The 17,422-nt window shown below is 38.2% G+C and overlaps 1 protein-coding gene across 3 annotated transcripts in view; it reads right to left on the minus strand.

The window, feature by feature from the left end:
* Positions 1-17,422, minus strand: part of KIF6 (kinesin family member 6) — a 384,724-nt gene that overhangs the window by 291,554 nt on the left and 75,748 nt on the right. For all 3 annotated transcript variants that reach the window (XM_086706762.1, XM_086706761.1, XM_086706763.1), the window contains 2 exons: positions 12,919-13,066; positions 7,883-7,992 (listed from right to left, as the gene is read on the minus strand). In XM_086706762.1, the coding sequence (XP_086562888.1) occupies positions 7,883-7,992; positions 12,919-13,066 (258 nt within the window). The remainder of the gene's footprint in view (positions 1-7,882; positions 7,993-12,918; positions 13,067-17,422) is intronic.

Genomic DNA, 17,422 nt, shown 5'->3' on the forward strand with positions numbered 1-17,422 from the left:
ACAGTTTCCTGGAGCTAGAGGGAAGGAGGTGAGTGGGAAGCAGGGTAGGAGGCAGCAAGTTGGGGTATTTCCTATTTGGCAGCTTCGATAGTCTGTCTGAGGTGAGGATACAAGTGGTGTGGAAGAGGATTGGGGCACACAGTGTGTGACAAAAGAGACAGACATTTGATGTAACTATTGTGGGGACTGGGAGAAAAATCATTAGGTGTATGAAGACACTGCTTAGCAGGCTGAGGGCTTAGCTGAGGTTGAAGACCATAATGAGGCAGAGTTTTTCTCCAGCCTTCTCTGAACTCCCAGGTGGAAATCAGTATCCTCCCTCATGCCCTTAAAGAACCCAGGGCATCTTATCACTCACTACGTAAGTCTGAAATGATCTTTTTATGAGTCTGTTCTACTAAACTAGCCCCCTTTGAGGTACTCTCAGAGCCTTGCAGAGTGTCCGACACAAAACAGACAGAGCTGAGAAGGACTCAAAGTTGTGGCTCACACAAGAGGTTCCAGAGCCCTGAAGAAGCCCAGAAACACAGTCTTCTCAGAGCTCAGATGGAATGCCAGGATACAACATGGATCTCCTGGGCAAGAGCACCAGAACCCCCAGGTCTGATGTTTGATGGACGGAGGTAAATATCCTGGTCCATCTCTTGGCAGACGTGGAATCTTAGGGAAATATCACACTATCTAAGTGAACCTCAGGTTAGTCATCCATAAAGCATAGATTATGATACCTACCTCCTCAAATGAGATACTGCATTTAAAGTCCCTACGATAGGGACCAGCACACAACAGGTGCCCATTTCCCTCATGGAGAGATTTTTTCTGGTATCTCTAAAAAGAACTTTTCCTAGGTGGATGAGGGAAGGGATTAATACAGACCACCTGCATTGGAATCACCTGGGCTGCTTATTCAAACATATTTGAATTTTCTGGAGGTGGGGGCCAACAATCTGCTTTTTTAAACAACATCTAGGTGATTCTCCTACATAGTTATATTCTCACACATAGTTAAATTTCAAGCCACTGGATTATGTATTCCAATTCTGTCCCTCCTTTTTACTCCCACTGCCACCAAGATGATCCTAATAACTTCCCACAATGCACTGCGGTCTGACTCCCATCCATCTCATTCTAGCCTTACATGCTACTGAGTGATTTTTCTTCCTAAAAGGCAGTTCCAAGCTGCTCTACCCTTGAATAAAAATCTCTGAGGGCTACACCTTCCTGCCAAATCCTGGCATTCCTACTTTTCTGTCTCAATGTTCTCACCTACTCCCTTCCTGGGGTCCAGTCAAACAGGTCTATTAACTGTCACAGAACAAGCTCAGTGCTCTTCCCTACCTTTGTTTTTGTTTCCACATGAAGGCCACACTCCACTGCCCCAAGTCTTACCCCTTCCCTCAAGGACTATCTCATGTACCACCTTCTATGGGAATCTCTTCCATATCACTTGACCTGATGTCGTTTCTTCCTTCTTTAAGCCCTAGTCATTCTTTGTGCCTTTCTTATGATGTTTTTCATATTCTACCTTATGCTATTTTATACTAGTTTTCCCCACTCTGCTGTGAGGTCCAGGAAAAGTAAAGACTATGTCAGTAAAGTCAGTGCCTACCTAGCACAGTATGTGGAATCAAGATGGATCTCTATAAATGTTTGTTGAATAAATGAATGATTCCACATGACCAGAATGTAAGCCATGAGGGCAGACACTGCATTCGTCTTTTTTTGTAACTCCTGCAACACTTAAGAGTGTTTCATATCCAGTGGGCATGGCAATTTGATGAATTAAATTTAACATCCATCTATTTGTTTTCCTTTGGCAACAAATTATTTTACAACAAAGCCAAGATTGCAATACTGGATGCTGGAGTTTACTGACTTTTTGCTAACAGTAATAACCATGACCATCTTTGGAAACTTAAATGCATTATGCATCCCTATTTAGGAATACTAAAATTACACTTAAGTAAGGTGACTATTTTCCCTATGGTTAAGACCAGTAGTTATACTGTTTTACTCCATAAGACATACTTAGATTCTAACTATATTCTCTTTATAGCATATGACATAAAGACTTTCAAAAATAGATGTTTTATTTTCATTTAAATTGCTAAATACAGAATGCATTGAATACACGTGTGTGTATGCATATATATATACACACACAAATATATAGACAATTATTTTTTAATTAAACTTGTTTTGTGAACATTGTAGATTTGCATGCAGCTATAAGAAATAACGCACCCATTACCCAGTTTTTCCCAATGATAACGTCATGTAAAACTATATTAAAATATCACTACTAGGACACTGACATTGATAGAATCCACTGATCTTATTCAGATGTCCCAGTTGTGTGTGTGTGTGTGTGTGTGTGTGTTTGTGTGTGTGTGTGTGTGTTTAATTCTATGGGATTTAATCACATGAGTAGTTTTGTGTATCCACAGTCACAGTTGAGAAACAGAACAGTCCATGACCATAAGGATCTCTCACTGGCCTTGTATAACCATCCCCACTTCCCTCCCTAACTCCTGTCAACCACTCATCTGTTATCTAGTTCTATAATTTTGTCATTTAAAAAATATTATATAAATAAATCATACATCATATGACCTTTTGGGATTGGCTTTTTTCACTCGGTATAATTCCCTGGAGATTCATCCAAGCTGTTAAATGTATGAATAGTTCGTTCCTTTTCGCTACTGTTGTTTTGTTAACTAAAGGCCCATAGCTTCTATTAGGGTTCACTCTAGGTGGTATATATTCTATGAGTTTGGACAAGTGACCCACCATTATACTATCAGATAGAATAGTTTCACTGCCCAAAAAGTCCCCTGTGCTTCACCTATTCATCCCTGTATCTTTCCCCATCCCAACCACCAGCAACTAGTGCTCTTCCTACTGTATCTATAGTTCTTCCTTTTCCACAATGTCAAATACTTGGAATCATACAGTATATAGACTTTTTGTGTCTTCTGTGGCTTAATAGCGCTTTTCTTTTTATTGCCAAATAATGTTCCACTGCATGGATGTATCACAGTTTGTTCTTCTATTTGCCTAATGTAGGACATGTTGGTTGCTTCCAGCTCTTGGCAATTATGAATAAGGCTGATATATCCATTCATGGGCAGGTTTCTGTACTGACATAAGTTTTCAATTTATTTGGTTAAATACCCAGAAGTATAACTGCTGGATCCTATCCTAAGAACTATGTTTGTTTTTTAAGAAACTGACGTCATCTTTTAAAATAGCTATACCAGGGCACCTGGGTGGGTCAGTTGGTTGAGCGTCTGTCTGACTCTTAACTTCAGCTCAGATAGTGACCCCAGGGCCATGGGATTGAGTCCTGCATCAAGTTCTGCATGGAGTGTAGAGCCTGCTCAGTGGAGTGTAAAGCCTGCTCGAGGTTCTCTCCCTCTCCCTCTGCCCTTCCCTCACTTGGGCATGCATGCGCACGCTCTCTCTCAAATAAATAAATAAATAAATAAATAAATAAATAAATTAAATAAATAAATAAATAAATAAATAAATAAATAAATAAATAAAATGTAGCATATTGCATTTCCTCCAGCAATGAATGAGCATTCCAGCTGCTCTACATTCTTGTCAGCATTTGGTATTGCCAGTTTTTTAGGTTTTTGCCATTCTAGTAGGTACATAGTAGTTTTAATTAGCAATTCCCAAATGACAGATGATGTGGAGCATCTTCTCAGATGCTTAGCTTCTTTGGTAAGCTGTCTGTTCAGAGCTTTTTCTCATTTCTTCATTGGCTTGTTAGTTTTCTTGTTGCTGAGTTTTAAGAGCTCTTTGTATATTTTAGATGTAAGTCCTTTATCAGATATGTGTTTGATAAATATTTGCTCTCAGTCTCTGGGTTGTCTTTTTATTCTCTTGACAGTGTCTTTCAGAGAGCAGAAGTTTTTCATTTTAATGAATCTCAACGCATCTATTTCTTCTTTCACAGATCATGCTTTTAATGTTGTATCTAAAAACTCCTTGCCAAATGACTACAGCAACTTTTGAAAGAAGCAATTGACTTTAGTCCAATCCCCTGACATTATATATACAAAGTCCACAGGCAGTCTATAGGCAAATGCTTCAGTAACAGCAGAGTTGGAACTCATTAGAGTGTAAAAAACAAGGATCAGAAAAGACAGAGTGCCCCATGAGAAGAACATCCAGCAGGTGATTTGGAGGAAGCTGTGTTGCTCAGTAGTAAGAAACCTGTTACTGATGGCTATTGTTGTGCAACATCAAATTGACCTTGAATTTGATTAGACATGGTTATGCCACGTATAAGAATGTCAAAGGGCTACAATGTGTATCTTGCCATTGTCCCTCAAATGGATGACCACAAGAGAGAACCAAAGTCAACAGACACTTTGCCTATTATTTTTGGATCACAGTCAGAGTATCTGGGACATTCCAGCTCACAACAATGAACCAGTCAATCAGATGGATAAGATTGTGGGGTTAGAGCTCATCCCAGTTCAAGAGTGTATGAAACCAGATTAACAGTACATACTCTTAATCTAATCCAGGTACAGCAAAAGTCACATTCTATTATAAAGAATTACTTGATAATCTTAGTAAAAGGCAAACTCTCTAAAATCCCCAGAAAACCAGCAGACTCAATACCAGTCAAATCCCATCATCCCCACACCAAAAGACTATGCTGTTCTTGAATTGTTTTGGAATTCAATTGTACTGAATATATTTGAAGTAAATAAACTATACTCCTGGGATATGGGAGTCTTCTTTCATAATGAGAATCTTTTCATTTTTATTTTAATGGATTTGTTTTCATGTAATTATATTCCAAAATGTAAGAAGAACATCTTTCTGTCCACTTTTGTATGGGGGAGGGCAGCAGTTCACTGAAAACATCTGTTTTGTAATTGAGGTCACTTCTGACTTGAGTCAGTGAACTCATTCTCCAACAAGAGGATGAAGCTACCAAAGAAGAGCAGTAGTTTAAGGTAGAAAGCTAGTGACATCTACCGAGACAATCTGATCGACCTTGAGATCCACCACTAAATGCCAGGCATATCAGGAAACACAGAGACACAGACTGAATTAAAGCATTGTCCTTGCTTTCAAGAGGCAGAAGGCTCCTTTCTAGGAGGAAAATACAAGATATCTACATCACTTCTTATTTTTTTGTGAAGGGGAAAAGAGTCACCAAAGAAGTCCTATTCTGTGAGGTCACCAATCTTTGACCTCCAAAAGGCTGTTAAATATTATATAACCCAATGCCCACATTTTATAGACCATGAGAAACCCAGAAAAGTGAAAAAATGTATCTAAGATTGAGGGGTTGGGACTAGAACCCAAATGTCCTGACTTGTAATCAAGTGCTCTTGACTATATATTACACTGCCTCTCTTAGAAGTCAACGACTTTTCTCATTCCTAGTTCTCATAGTCAGGTTGCACCCAATTATGTCCATTAGACTCTGATTCACAGAGCTCATGCTGTTGTTCCTTTATATTTTCATCTTCAAAAATTCTACTTTATAGTTTCAATTTAACAGATAATTTTTTTAAATCTTAAGAACTTACTTTGGCCTAGTGGTAGAGAGACTACCAACTCAGGTAAGGCATACTTCCTACCTCTGAGGAAGTTATTGTAAACATCTAGTAAGGTACTCTTAGCCACCAAAGTTATGTATATGAAACTCAATACCATCACCAATCAAGTTTTCTAACAGAAATCACCTTTTTAGTCAATGACTCCAATTCTCTGGGCCCCATGGTAAAATCCTGAAGCTATTTTTGCTACTCTGGCATGAAAGTGAGAGTATGTACTTTTCAATTTTTTTTAATGTTTATTTATTTTGTGGGTGTATGTGTGTGTGAGAGAGAGACAGAGAGAGAGGGAGAGAGAGAGAGAGAGAGAGAGAGAGAGAGAATCTGAACTAGGCTCCAGGCTCTAAGCTGTCCGCACAGAACCCAACACAGGGCTCAAACTCACCAACAGTGAGATCATGACTTGAGCCAAGGTCGGATGCTCAACTGAGTGAGCCACCCAGATGCCCTTGTGGTTTTTAATTCTTGCTCTACAATTAACAGATTAGTTTTGACACCCTGGAAAAGTCATACCTCTCTGAGTTTACTCTTCTCAATCAGTAAAATACAGAGAACCAACCTGCTGTAATTCACCTTTGTTTCAAATCCAATCAAATCCAAGGTGAGAGGCATAATCAATTTATTTGATTTCTATCTAACTAGCTAGCTAGTTATCATCTATTTATTTTTTTTATGCGTATCTCTCAAACTTCTTTCTCTTCCTCCATGTTTGTCATATCCAAGACTTTCATTTCTGGAATATTGCTAAGCAGGTTTCAAGTTCTTCAGTGTAGATATGACTTGTTAAAAGCAATTTTAATCCGGATTTAGCCTAGAGGTACACAGGTTAGACTGGAGGCTAGAAAATTAATTTAAAAGCCTATTAGAGTAATAATCAATCTCACAGCAAAAGCCCACCATTCAAGTACCTCAAAAGCTGGCTTCTGTTAGCCTTTCTGCTTTTATCTCACATGACTCCTCAACACATGGCCTTTCTGACTACATCTTCATATTTTTAATGTTGCTGTTTCTAACCTTCCTCTGAGGAACATTTTACCTCTCTGTAAACTTAATTCCAATAGTTTCCTTAAGACCAATTTCTTCCATGGAGTCAGATCTTTCCTTTCTCTTCTTATATTCTTTAATTAACATATTTAGAAACCAACAATAATCCCCTTTCCTAACTCCCTCTAATAAATACAATTGGCATAAAAGAGATACATAAAAACTCCCTGTCAATATTAAAGGAAGAATACATACAAAGATGATGTAAAGAGTATAATTTATTTTCTTTATTATTTCCTTATTTCTTTTGCAAACCAGAACAAGCCAGCAATTGGTTGTTGATCTTTGTGGTAGAGGATTAATATGTGTTTTTAAATTGCTTTAGAATATTAAGAAAATTAAAATACATTTTCTTGGCTGTACCAACTTTTTAAATTTATTTTATTTATTTTTATTATTCATTTATTTATTTTTGAGAGAGAGAGAGACAGAGAGAGAAGGGGAGGGGCAGAGAGAGGGGGACAGAGAATCCCAAGCAGGCTCTGCATTGTCAGCACAGAGCCTGATGTGGGGGTTGATCTCATGAACCATGAGATCATGACCTGAGCCAAAATCACAAGTCGGAGGCTTAGCCAACTGAACCACCCAGTTCATCCCTACCAACTTCTGATATATGAAGATGTCTGGACAAAAGGATATGAAATATTATTAATTAATATGTAATTCAGGCAGATATTCAAACAAGCAGTGAGTAATAAACGCTGGCAGGGTAACTTACTCAGTAGGTAAGCTCTGAAGACTCTGTTTATATTTAGGTCATGCAGCAATCAGTGCCAATCTGACCAAATGATTTTCAGTGTCAGTCTTACAATAGAGAAGCAACGGGGAAAACAAAGTTTTATTTTCTTTCTTTCAGTCTCTCATTGTTGCTTGAGCCCTAATTTGAACTCCCTCTTAAGACAAAGGCCACAAATGAAGGAGGAAAGGGTCTGACTCCGCAGAGGTAAAGCAGTACCAGCATATCCCACTAGTCCACTCTACCCCGGGTCCGAGAACATTCAGTGCACTCTCTTGTACCAACTCCAAAAGAGATTTTCCCAAGAAATGGGTTTCAAGCAATTTTAGTTCCCATCATTGCTGTCTATTTGTCATAACTGAAAAAAAAATATCCATTATATTACAAAAAAGATTCTGTTATCCAGTATTTGTTAATTATGATTGAGACCAGAAACATACAAAGTTTCAAAGAAAACAATTGAAAGGAACATCTGAAAGTAATTTCCCCCATTCTTTGTTGTTCTGCTACTCACGGCAAATCTTCCAAACTGGAGGCTTCATGTCTTGGATCCAACAGATCATAACCACATTCATTGTAGATTTCCAAATAGGAAATGCGCGTTGTATATATTGTGCTGCTGTCCTGATTGGAAAAGGGGAAGATGTTATTTAATGGCTATAAATAACGATTCAGCTCAGAGGAAGATGAACACATTTATCACTATAGTTTTCTCACAGCTTCTCTTCTTTACCCTCCTCACTTTGTATGGTTTCCATTTTCAGTTCGTGACACTTTCAAGTTGCCAGTAACCATATGCATGAAGCTTTTTTTTTTTAATAGCCAACACCCATGATTACAAGCAACTTTAGTCTGTTGTTTTTTTATTGGTTCCACGTTATACATAAAGAGTCAATATACACTTAAAATGAGCCAACTTGGTTGCAGAAATGTACAACACACCATTTTTTACTTTCCAGAACCCCCTCCAAAAAAAAAAAAGGTTACTGTGAAAAAATAAACTTACATTCTGTGAATAGCCTATTCATAAAAGAAAACAGTATCATTACTTCTGTTTAAAACCTTCAGTAGCAAAAGAGTTTCCAGCTTTCATCATAATTCTTTTTTTTTTTTTTTTTTTTTTTTTTTTTTTTTTCAACATTTATTTATTTTTTGGGACAGAGAGAGACAGAGCATGAACGGGTGAGGGGCAGAGAGAGAGGGAGACACAGAATCGGAAACAGGCTCCAGGCTCTGAGCCATCAGCCCAGAGCCCGACGCGGGGCTCGAACTCACGGACTGCAAGATCGTGACCTGGCTGAAGTCGGACGCTTAACCGACTGCGCCACCCAGGCGCCCCTCATCATAATTCTTTTAAAAATTTTTCCAATATTCAAAATTTCTGGTGACATAGATAACAGACAATAGTAGATAATGTAAAATGAATCCCAGGGGACAGAAATAGTTTAGATCAATCAGGTAACGGTAAGAGTAGACATTCACAGCTCACTGCCTATAACTTCTCTCTTGGGTTAATCTTCCTGGCCCACGTGGCAATCAGGGATATTGAGCTATTCATTTGAGAGAGGTACTTTGTGGGGGTTAATACTGAAATGTAATGACAGAGGCATCAATGCAATTAGGATAAAAGTCCAGGCAACTGGTCCTGTCTCAGTTCTGCTAGCAGATAAAAAGGACCCACTCCCTCTGAGATAGAATAAAATGGAATTTTTTCAGGTTTCAAGAAAACTGAAATTTTTTTTTCAGTTTTCAAGACCAAATATCAATTGATAGCACTTTCTTCTTGTTTCTCCCAAAATACAGATGCTTGCATTTCAGCAAATAGAGTCCTACTTCTCATAACAGAATATATTTGTGTCTCATGGCAAGAAGGTCAGCAGATTGTCAGAGTCAATACTCACAAAGAGATTTTCCTTAGGATGACCTTCCTGACTGATTCTCACCCATATCCAAGACAATCCATTTGACAGATACTATTTAAAGGGAGAGACGACCAAGTCACAGAGATGGAAGAGAGAACAAAGGCCTGCACATCCAGGGCTGGAATCCTAGTCCTACTTGCTATAATACCCTACTGTGTCAGGCCTCAGTTTCCACACTGATTAGTGATGAAATTGAAGAATGAATTCCTAATGCGTTCTTCAGATTAAAATTAATATGATTCTCTGGTTCTAAAGTGGCTCAAACTCTCCAAATAAAAACACCAATATTTCATAAGAACAAAATAACACCTGAAAAACTAAGGCAATTCTCAGGCAGCACATGACCAGAGCAAAACTCTCAAGCTACACCTGAGATGTCATGTTTTGGTGGTCTGGGAAGGTGACAGCATGGACTGAGTCTCTACTAAATAAATTTATCCCCACCAAATGCTGAAGTCCTGCTGATGTAGGCGACTCTGTTTATCCTAACAAACACCCTGCTGATTAGATTAGTGTCCTAGTTTAGCAAAGGCATCATTCAACATCATTCTTTGGGTTATGGCACAGGTATCAGAGATCATATATTCTAGACAGATTCTGTGTGGTCTTTAGTCTAATCCAGTTTTCCCTCAAGTATCCTATGAAATACTTGTGAAAAAAGTGTTCCACAATGAACATATATGCTGTCCTCTCTAGAAGATTCTCAGAGCAAGATTCTCAGAGCAAGTTGAAGGCCATGGGGGATCATTTAGCAACCTCTCAGCAAGTTTAAGAGCAACATACTTCTAAACTTATCTGAACATAACTGAAATATCCCATATGTTATAGTTTGAGATTTTAGCATACAGTTCTGAGCTCATCTTAGCATCAGAAAAAGCTGGGTTTGAATACGGGATCTGCCATTTATAACTGAGTGATCCTGCACTATCGTCAGCTGTTTAATTATGAAATTGTGGATAACTCTTATCTTGTAGAACTGTTGTAACAGAGAAATAGGGTTCTGTATTTAAAATCTGACTAGAAATGTGTGTCCCTGTAGTAAGGACCAATAAGTTGTTGCTGTTGCTACTGTTATTATTATTGCTAATGTTATCGTTTTTACCATTATTTCTAAAAGCCCCCAAATAGAGAATTCAGCAAGAATATAAAAGGAAAGTAAAAGAAAGGCAAAACAACAGCCAATTTGTATGTTCATCTGCAGTGGAGAAACTCTCTTCTTCCAGAAAGTAGAAGGAATCATAAGTCAGGAAAATGGCAAGACTATTCCCCTGAGATGATTGGGATAATGCCTTTGGCTCCTCCAGTTTCTGCATTTTCTGGACTTCTATTAGAATACACACTTAAAAGTCACCGAGCAATGTGGCAAGCTACCTTTCCTTATTATTCCTTTTTTAGTGTCTAGGATTGCCAGACTGTAATGTAACACACATGTTCCCTGCAGACAGCCTTTTCTCTTGCCCCAAAACAAGTCTGAACCTCACAGTACTCAAAAATAATGAGCTATGATTTCTAAAATAAATGGAATCAAGTGTCTTCCTTTAAAATTACTGCAAATGTGCTCCTATCACACTCACAGGCATTTTAGGAGCCAGTATGCACTTGCTCTTGGTTTATCTTGAAATAATTACTTTGCATAAGTCAAGTATGTCCTTTAAGAATTCTAGAGAACTCCATGTGGCCCTCTCAAGCAATCGACTGGGGGTATCTGCGTACCTGTCTGCATTTCTCAGCTATACAATGTGGACAAACTTAATGATGAACCTCAAGCTGTCTCTTACTAGTTTTACAGCAGTTCAATTTGATTAGAACGAATATGTTGTGCCCATCATGGAGATCTGTCCTTTTACAAAGAGTTGTCCTGACTATAAATTGGTCCAAGGGGCTCTCTCCAGTCCAGGAAGTGATTTAGGATAATTCAAACTGAAATGTGGTTTAGAATAATGTCAATGACAAACAGATATGAAAACAATGAACTGGGCAGACGGTAGGTACTTGGAAGACATTTAGACTTTTAGAACTATATTTTGGTATTCACAGACAAAATTTTAAAAGGGACAAATATATTTTCCATTAGGAAAGGATTTATTTATTCTGTTTAACTTAATCAGGGAAATTGGCTTCATTTGTCCTAAGTTTCAAAGGATTCTTTGAAATTAATATAGACATTAATGGCTATAGTAACTGAGCTCATACATTGACCATGTACTATGTGCCAGGACAATATCTTTATAGATAGAGTATGTTCAACCCTCAGAAGCAACTCCATAAGCCCGAGACATTAAGTGACCACCTCAAGGCCACACGCTGTAAGTAGGACATTTTCTCAGAACAAGGTTGGTCTGCACCAACTTCAATGAACTTTCCAAGACAACATAGTTCCACATTGAGCCACAGCAGCAAAAACTATTAGAAATTATGTTCCCAGTCTGTGAAATATGGGAGCAAAACAAAACAGCTAATGTCAGAAATAAATGAGTAAATGAAAAGACAGGATCTGAATCCAACATACACACTATACTCAACTCTTTCTCTTCTACATTTTCTGGCATGCAGTGTTGGCATGTTTGAGCTAGTGAGAGATGAGCTGAACTAATGGGTAATTGCTACTTTATGGATGGAAATTAGAATTATGCAGATCTCAGCGATTTCTTCTCATCTTTGCAACTCAAAATGCAAAAAGCATACAGTCAAGAAAATTTGGAATAGCTGTTACACTGACCTAGTTAGGACATTTGTTATACAGAATTAATACAACCAAGTAAGTGTAGGAGTGAGTAGGGATGCTGGAGATCCTCTAGTACAATTCAATTCTTACTTTCACAGAGGGAAAAACTGAAACCTAGAAAAGTTAAGGGAAAACTGAAATCCAAGTTCAGAGAAGTTCCTTAACTCATTATTGTTTAAATACAACCAACAAAATAAAGCCAGTCTGAGATACAGAGGCAGTGTATGTAGTGGTGAAAAGCACAGGGTTTGGCATCACACAGACCTGGGATGGACCACCAGACCGGCTACTTATAAGGACCCAGGGAAAGATATTTAGACTCAGTTTTCCCAACTATAAAAGTGGGATAAAGATACCTGCCTTGTTAATTGTATTATATGTCATATTCAATACTAATAAGGCAATAGGCACTTAGAGACACACATAAATGATGCATATAATATAAAGAACTCTTCATAATAATATTAATTGCAATAGGATATTTACTCTGGTAAATTCTTCTGGGCTTCTGTCACAATTGTGAGAAAGGTACAATCATATCATCTTACTCAGTGCTTTAGTAGCTAAAATAAAAATGTCTTGATAAAAGGACATCCAGTTTCTTAATGGGGAATGTAAGATGTTAGTTGGGAAAATGTGTTATCTGTTCTTTTAACCTCCATGGATGTATCAGAAGAACTCTCTTTCAGCCTTTGCTGAAACAGCATCCCTTTAATGAGAAGCACCTTAATTTCCACTTCTTCAGCAAAATCCCAAACTTTCCTTAAATATAAAGGCCAGAGTTATTACACAATAATACTTCCTCATTTAGATATAATATAATAAAATGTCACAATAAATTTTTTACCCACTGTAAATTTCTGCTGAATATATCAAACAGAAAATGAAGTTAAAGTTTCATACCTTTTGTAATTGCTCAAAAATGTACGACAGTGTCCTTGGGATAATGCCTCTGTCACTGTAGCGTTCTGCTCCACCCGTGATGGTGAATGTCTTACCACTGCCTGTTTGCCCATATGCAAAGATGGTACCATTGTAACCTGCCAAGACACTAAAGAAATGGCACACTTTTAATATCCAAATGGCTAATTGCACTTGTATCAAATGGCTTGTATTCTAATAGCAATCTTATTCAACACGATTGAAACGACATTTATAGAAATTTCTATATATGAGTATCTAGCTAAGATAACTGTTTCTTTTAGGCAAGAGTATCAGACACCAATCCTTTTTTCTAAGAAAGGACCTATAACTCAAATGGAGTCCAGTCATCTTAAATAGTTTCTTTTGTTAATCTGAATAAAATTTTTATTTAGAATATTTTTGTATTTACAGAAATGTTGCAAAGGTAGTACAGAGTTAACACATACCCTACACCTAGTTTCCCCTATTGTTATTACATTAGTATTGTACATTTGCCACAGCTAAAGAATCAATATTGATGTATTATAAATTGTATTAAAATGCCTTTTGTTTTTATATAATGTCTTTTTATTTTTTTCCAGCTTTACTGAGATATAAATGACATATAACAAATGTAACTTTAAGGTGTAAAATGTGATTATGTGATACACAAATATACCGAGAAATAAGCTCCACAAAAAGGTTAGATAAGACATCCATCACCTCACATAATTATCATTTTTGTAGGTGGTGAGAACATAGAAGACCTATACTCTTAACAACTTTCAAATATATAATATATGGTCACTGTGCTATACATTAACCTGTGGAACTTACACATCTAATGACAGGAAGTTTTTACCCTTTGATCAACGTCTCCACATTTCCCCTACCCACTAGCCTCTGGCATCCACCATTCCTTTCTTTATATCTGTGAGTTCAGTTTTTTAGATTTCACATGTGAAGGAGAACATACAGTATTTGTCTTTCTCTGTCTTATTTCACTTAGCATTGTGCTCTCAAGGCCCATCTATGTTGTTGCAAACAGCAGAATTTTCTTCTTTCTATGGCTGAATAATATTCCATTGTACATATACCACATCTTCTGTATCCATTCATCCATCAGTAGACATTTAGGTTTTTCCATGCCCTGGCTATTGGGAACATGCTGCAATGAACATGGGAATGCAGATATCTCTGAGAGATTTCATTTCCTTTGACATATACACAGAAGTGGCATTACTCGATATGGTCCTTCTATCTTTAATTTTTTTTTAAGGAAACTCCATACCGTTTTCCATAGTGGCTGTACCAATTTACATCCTCACCACTAGTGCATAAGAATTTCCTTTTCTTCACATCCTTGACGGCACTTGGTGTCTCTTGGCATTTAGATAATAGCCATTCTAACAGATATGAGGATATATCTCATGCCTTTGGTTTGCATTTCCCAGAGGATTAGAAGTACTGAACACCCTTTTATGTATCTGTTTGGGCCATTTATATACCTTCTTTGGGGAAATTTCTATTCAAGTCCTCTGCCCATTTCTTGATTAGATTTGTGACTTAACATGTGATCTATCCAGGAGAATGTTTCACGTGTGCTTGAGTAGAGTCTGTAATCTGCTGCTGTTGGGTGAAATGTTACATATATGTCTGGTAGGTCCATTTGGCTTAAGGTATAGTTCACATCCAGCGTTTCCTTATTGATTTTCTGTCTGGATGATCCATCCATTGTTGAAAGTGGGGTATCAGATTCCACTACTATTATTGTATTGTTGTCTATTTCTCCCTTCAGATCTGTAAATATTTGCCTAATATGTTTAGGTGCTGTGATCTAGGATGCATATATATTGTTATATCCTTGTGATAAATTGACCCTTTTATCATTATAAAATGGCCTTCTTTGTCTCATTATCGTTTTGGCTTAAAGTCTATTTTGTGTGATAGAAGTATAGCTACTCTTGCTTTCTTTTGGTTTCCATTTGCATAGGGTATCTTTTTCCATCCTTTCCCCTTAAGTCTCTGTGTGCCCTTAAAGCTGAAGTGAGTCTCCTGTAGGCAGCATATAGATGGGTCTTGTTTTTAATCCATTAGCCACTCTATGCCTTTTGATTGGAGAATTTAATCCATTTACATTAAAAAGAACTAAGGCAAAGTAAGGACTTAACTAATACCAACTTATTCATTGTTTCCTAGCTTTGTAGTTCCTTTGTTCCCTTCTTCCAATTTTATTTTCTTTTTTTTTTTTTAATGTTTATTTATTTTTGAGAGAGACAGCACAAGCAGGTGGGGGAGGAGCAGAGAGAGAGGGAGACATAGAACTTGAAGCAGGTTCCAGGCTCTGAGCTGACAGCACAGAGCCTGATGTGGGGCTCGAACTCACAGACCCTGAGATCATGACCTGAGCCAAAGACGGACACTTAGCTGGCTGAGCCATCCAGGCGCCCCTTTTATTGTCTTTGTGAAGTGATTTTCCCTGTGGTATACTTTGATTCCCTCCTCTTTATCTTTTGTGTAACTACTATTCATTTTTACTATTAGTCCCATTTTTTTGTATCTTTGACGTCACAATTTACCTCTTTTCATATGTCTTCATTAACAAATTATTGTAGCTATAATTGTTAATACTTTTGTCCTTTAATCTTTATACTACATTAAGTAATTAGCATAACACCATACTATATAGTATTAGAGTATTATGAATTGCTTAGACTTGCCTTTACCAGTATGCTTTATATTTTCATATCTTTTACCCAGACAGCTATGCTGGGTAAAGTATTCTTTGTTGGCAGTTTCTTTTTTTTCTTTTTCCAGAAATCTGAGTATACTGTCCCATTCTCTCCAGGCCTATAAGGTTTCTGCTGACAAATCTGCTGATACCCTTATTATACAGGTATGTTTTTCTCTTGTTGCTTTTAAAATTCTCTCCTTGTATTTGATTTTACCAATTTTATTTTAATGTGTCTTATAAAAGATCATTTTGGTTTGAAATTATAGGGTCACCTATTAGCTGTATGAACATGGATGTCCAAACCTCTCCCCAGATTGAGAATTCTAATCCATCATTTCTTTAAACACGCTTTCTGCCCCTTTATCCCTCTCTTCTCCTGAGACTTTAATAATGTGAGATTGTTTCCTTTAATGGTATCCCATAATTCAGAAAGGTTCTCTTCACTCTTTGTATTTGTTCCTTTTGCTTCTCTGACTAGATAATATCAAATGATATGGTTTCTAGTTAAATAATTTTTTATTCTACTTGATTGAGTCTGCTTTGAAGCTTTCTATTGAATTGTCAATTCAATCACGGTATTTTTTAACTCTAGGATTGGCTTTGCTTGTTGTTGTTTTTTTTTTTTTTTAATGGTTTCTATTCCTTTGTTGAACTTCTCATTTTGTTCATGTATTTTTTTCCTAATTTCATTTAGTTGTGTTTTCTTGTAATTCACTGAATTTCCTTAAGAGGATTATTCTAAATTCTTTGTCAGATAGCTCATAGATCTCCATTTCTTCAGGGTCAGTTACTGTAGCTTTATTAGTTTCCTTTGGTGAGCTCATGCCTACATGGGTGGATATGGACACTGGGTCCAGAGTGGCTGACCAGGTACTGGGGATCACTGGGGTAGGTCCAGCATCTGGATCTACAGGGGCCAGTCCAGTGCGAGGATGGGCTGGGAGCTTGGTTTCATGGGAGCCAGCCTGGAGGCTGGGGTCCAGGGGCCAACCTGGCAGTAGGACCAGCCTGTAGTCTTAGGCCATGGGAGTTGGCTTACACCATAGGGCATGAGGGGCCAAGTTGGCCTGCAGTGACCAGTGTGATGCTGGGCAGGTCAGGAACCTGGGTCTGTGGAAGCCAGCCTCAAAGCTCAGGCTTCAGGGCTTGGGCTGGCATTGGAGAGGGCTGGCATTGTGGGTTTGGTGGGAACCAACCAGATACTAGAACTATAGGAGCCACCTGAGGCCATGGAAGCTGGCCAAACAGGGATGGGTTGGGATCCTGAATTTGCTAGAGTCTGCAGGGAGCCTGATGTCATGGGAGCTGCCTGGGGCTATGGAAGCTACCCAGCCCCAGGGTAATCAGGAGCTTGGTTTTATGGGAGCATGTTGGTAGCCTACTGTTGTAGGAGCTGCTTGGGGCTACAGGAACAGGAAGGTGCTAGGGTAGGCCGGGGGATTGGATTCTCATAGCCTGCCAAGAGTCCAGGACCAAGAAATCACCTGGTGTTATGGAAGTTACCTGGGACCATGGGAACTGCCTGGGGCCACTGGAGTCAGCTGATGGTGGGATAGGCCAGCACTGGTAACCACGATAAAGTCAGTTCCTCACGTCATTCTCCTCCCAAGGGGAGGGTGTCTCTCTCAGCTGCTAGGATGCCCATGCTTGGGGGAGGAGTAATGAGGTAATGTCAATCTATCTTTTCCACCCTCTAATGCAGTAATGGCACTATCTTTCCTACTCTCCTCAATGTGTCTTCTTTTTCTTATTCCATCCCAATGCTGTAAT

Source organism: Puma concolor, chromosome B2 (genome assembly GCF_028749965.1).
Source record: "Puma concolor isolate L17-30 chromosome B2, mPumCon1.1.hap2, whole genome shotgun sequence".
NCBI lineage: Eukaryota > Metazoa > Chordata > Mammalia > Carnivora > Felidae > Puma > Puma concolor.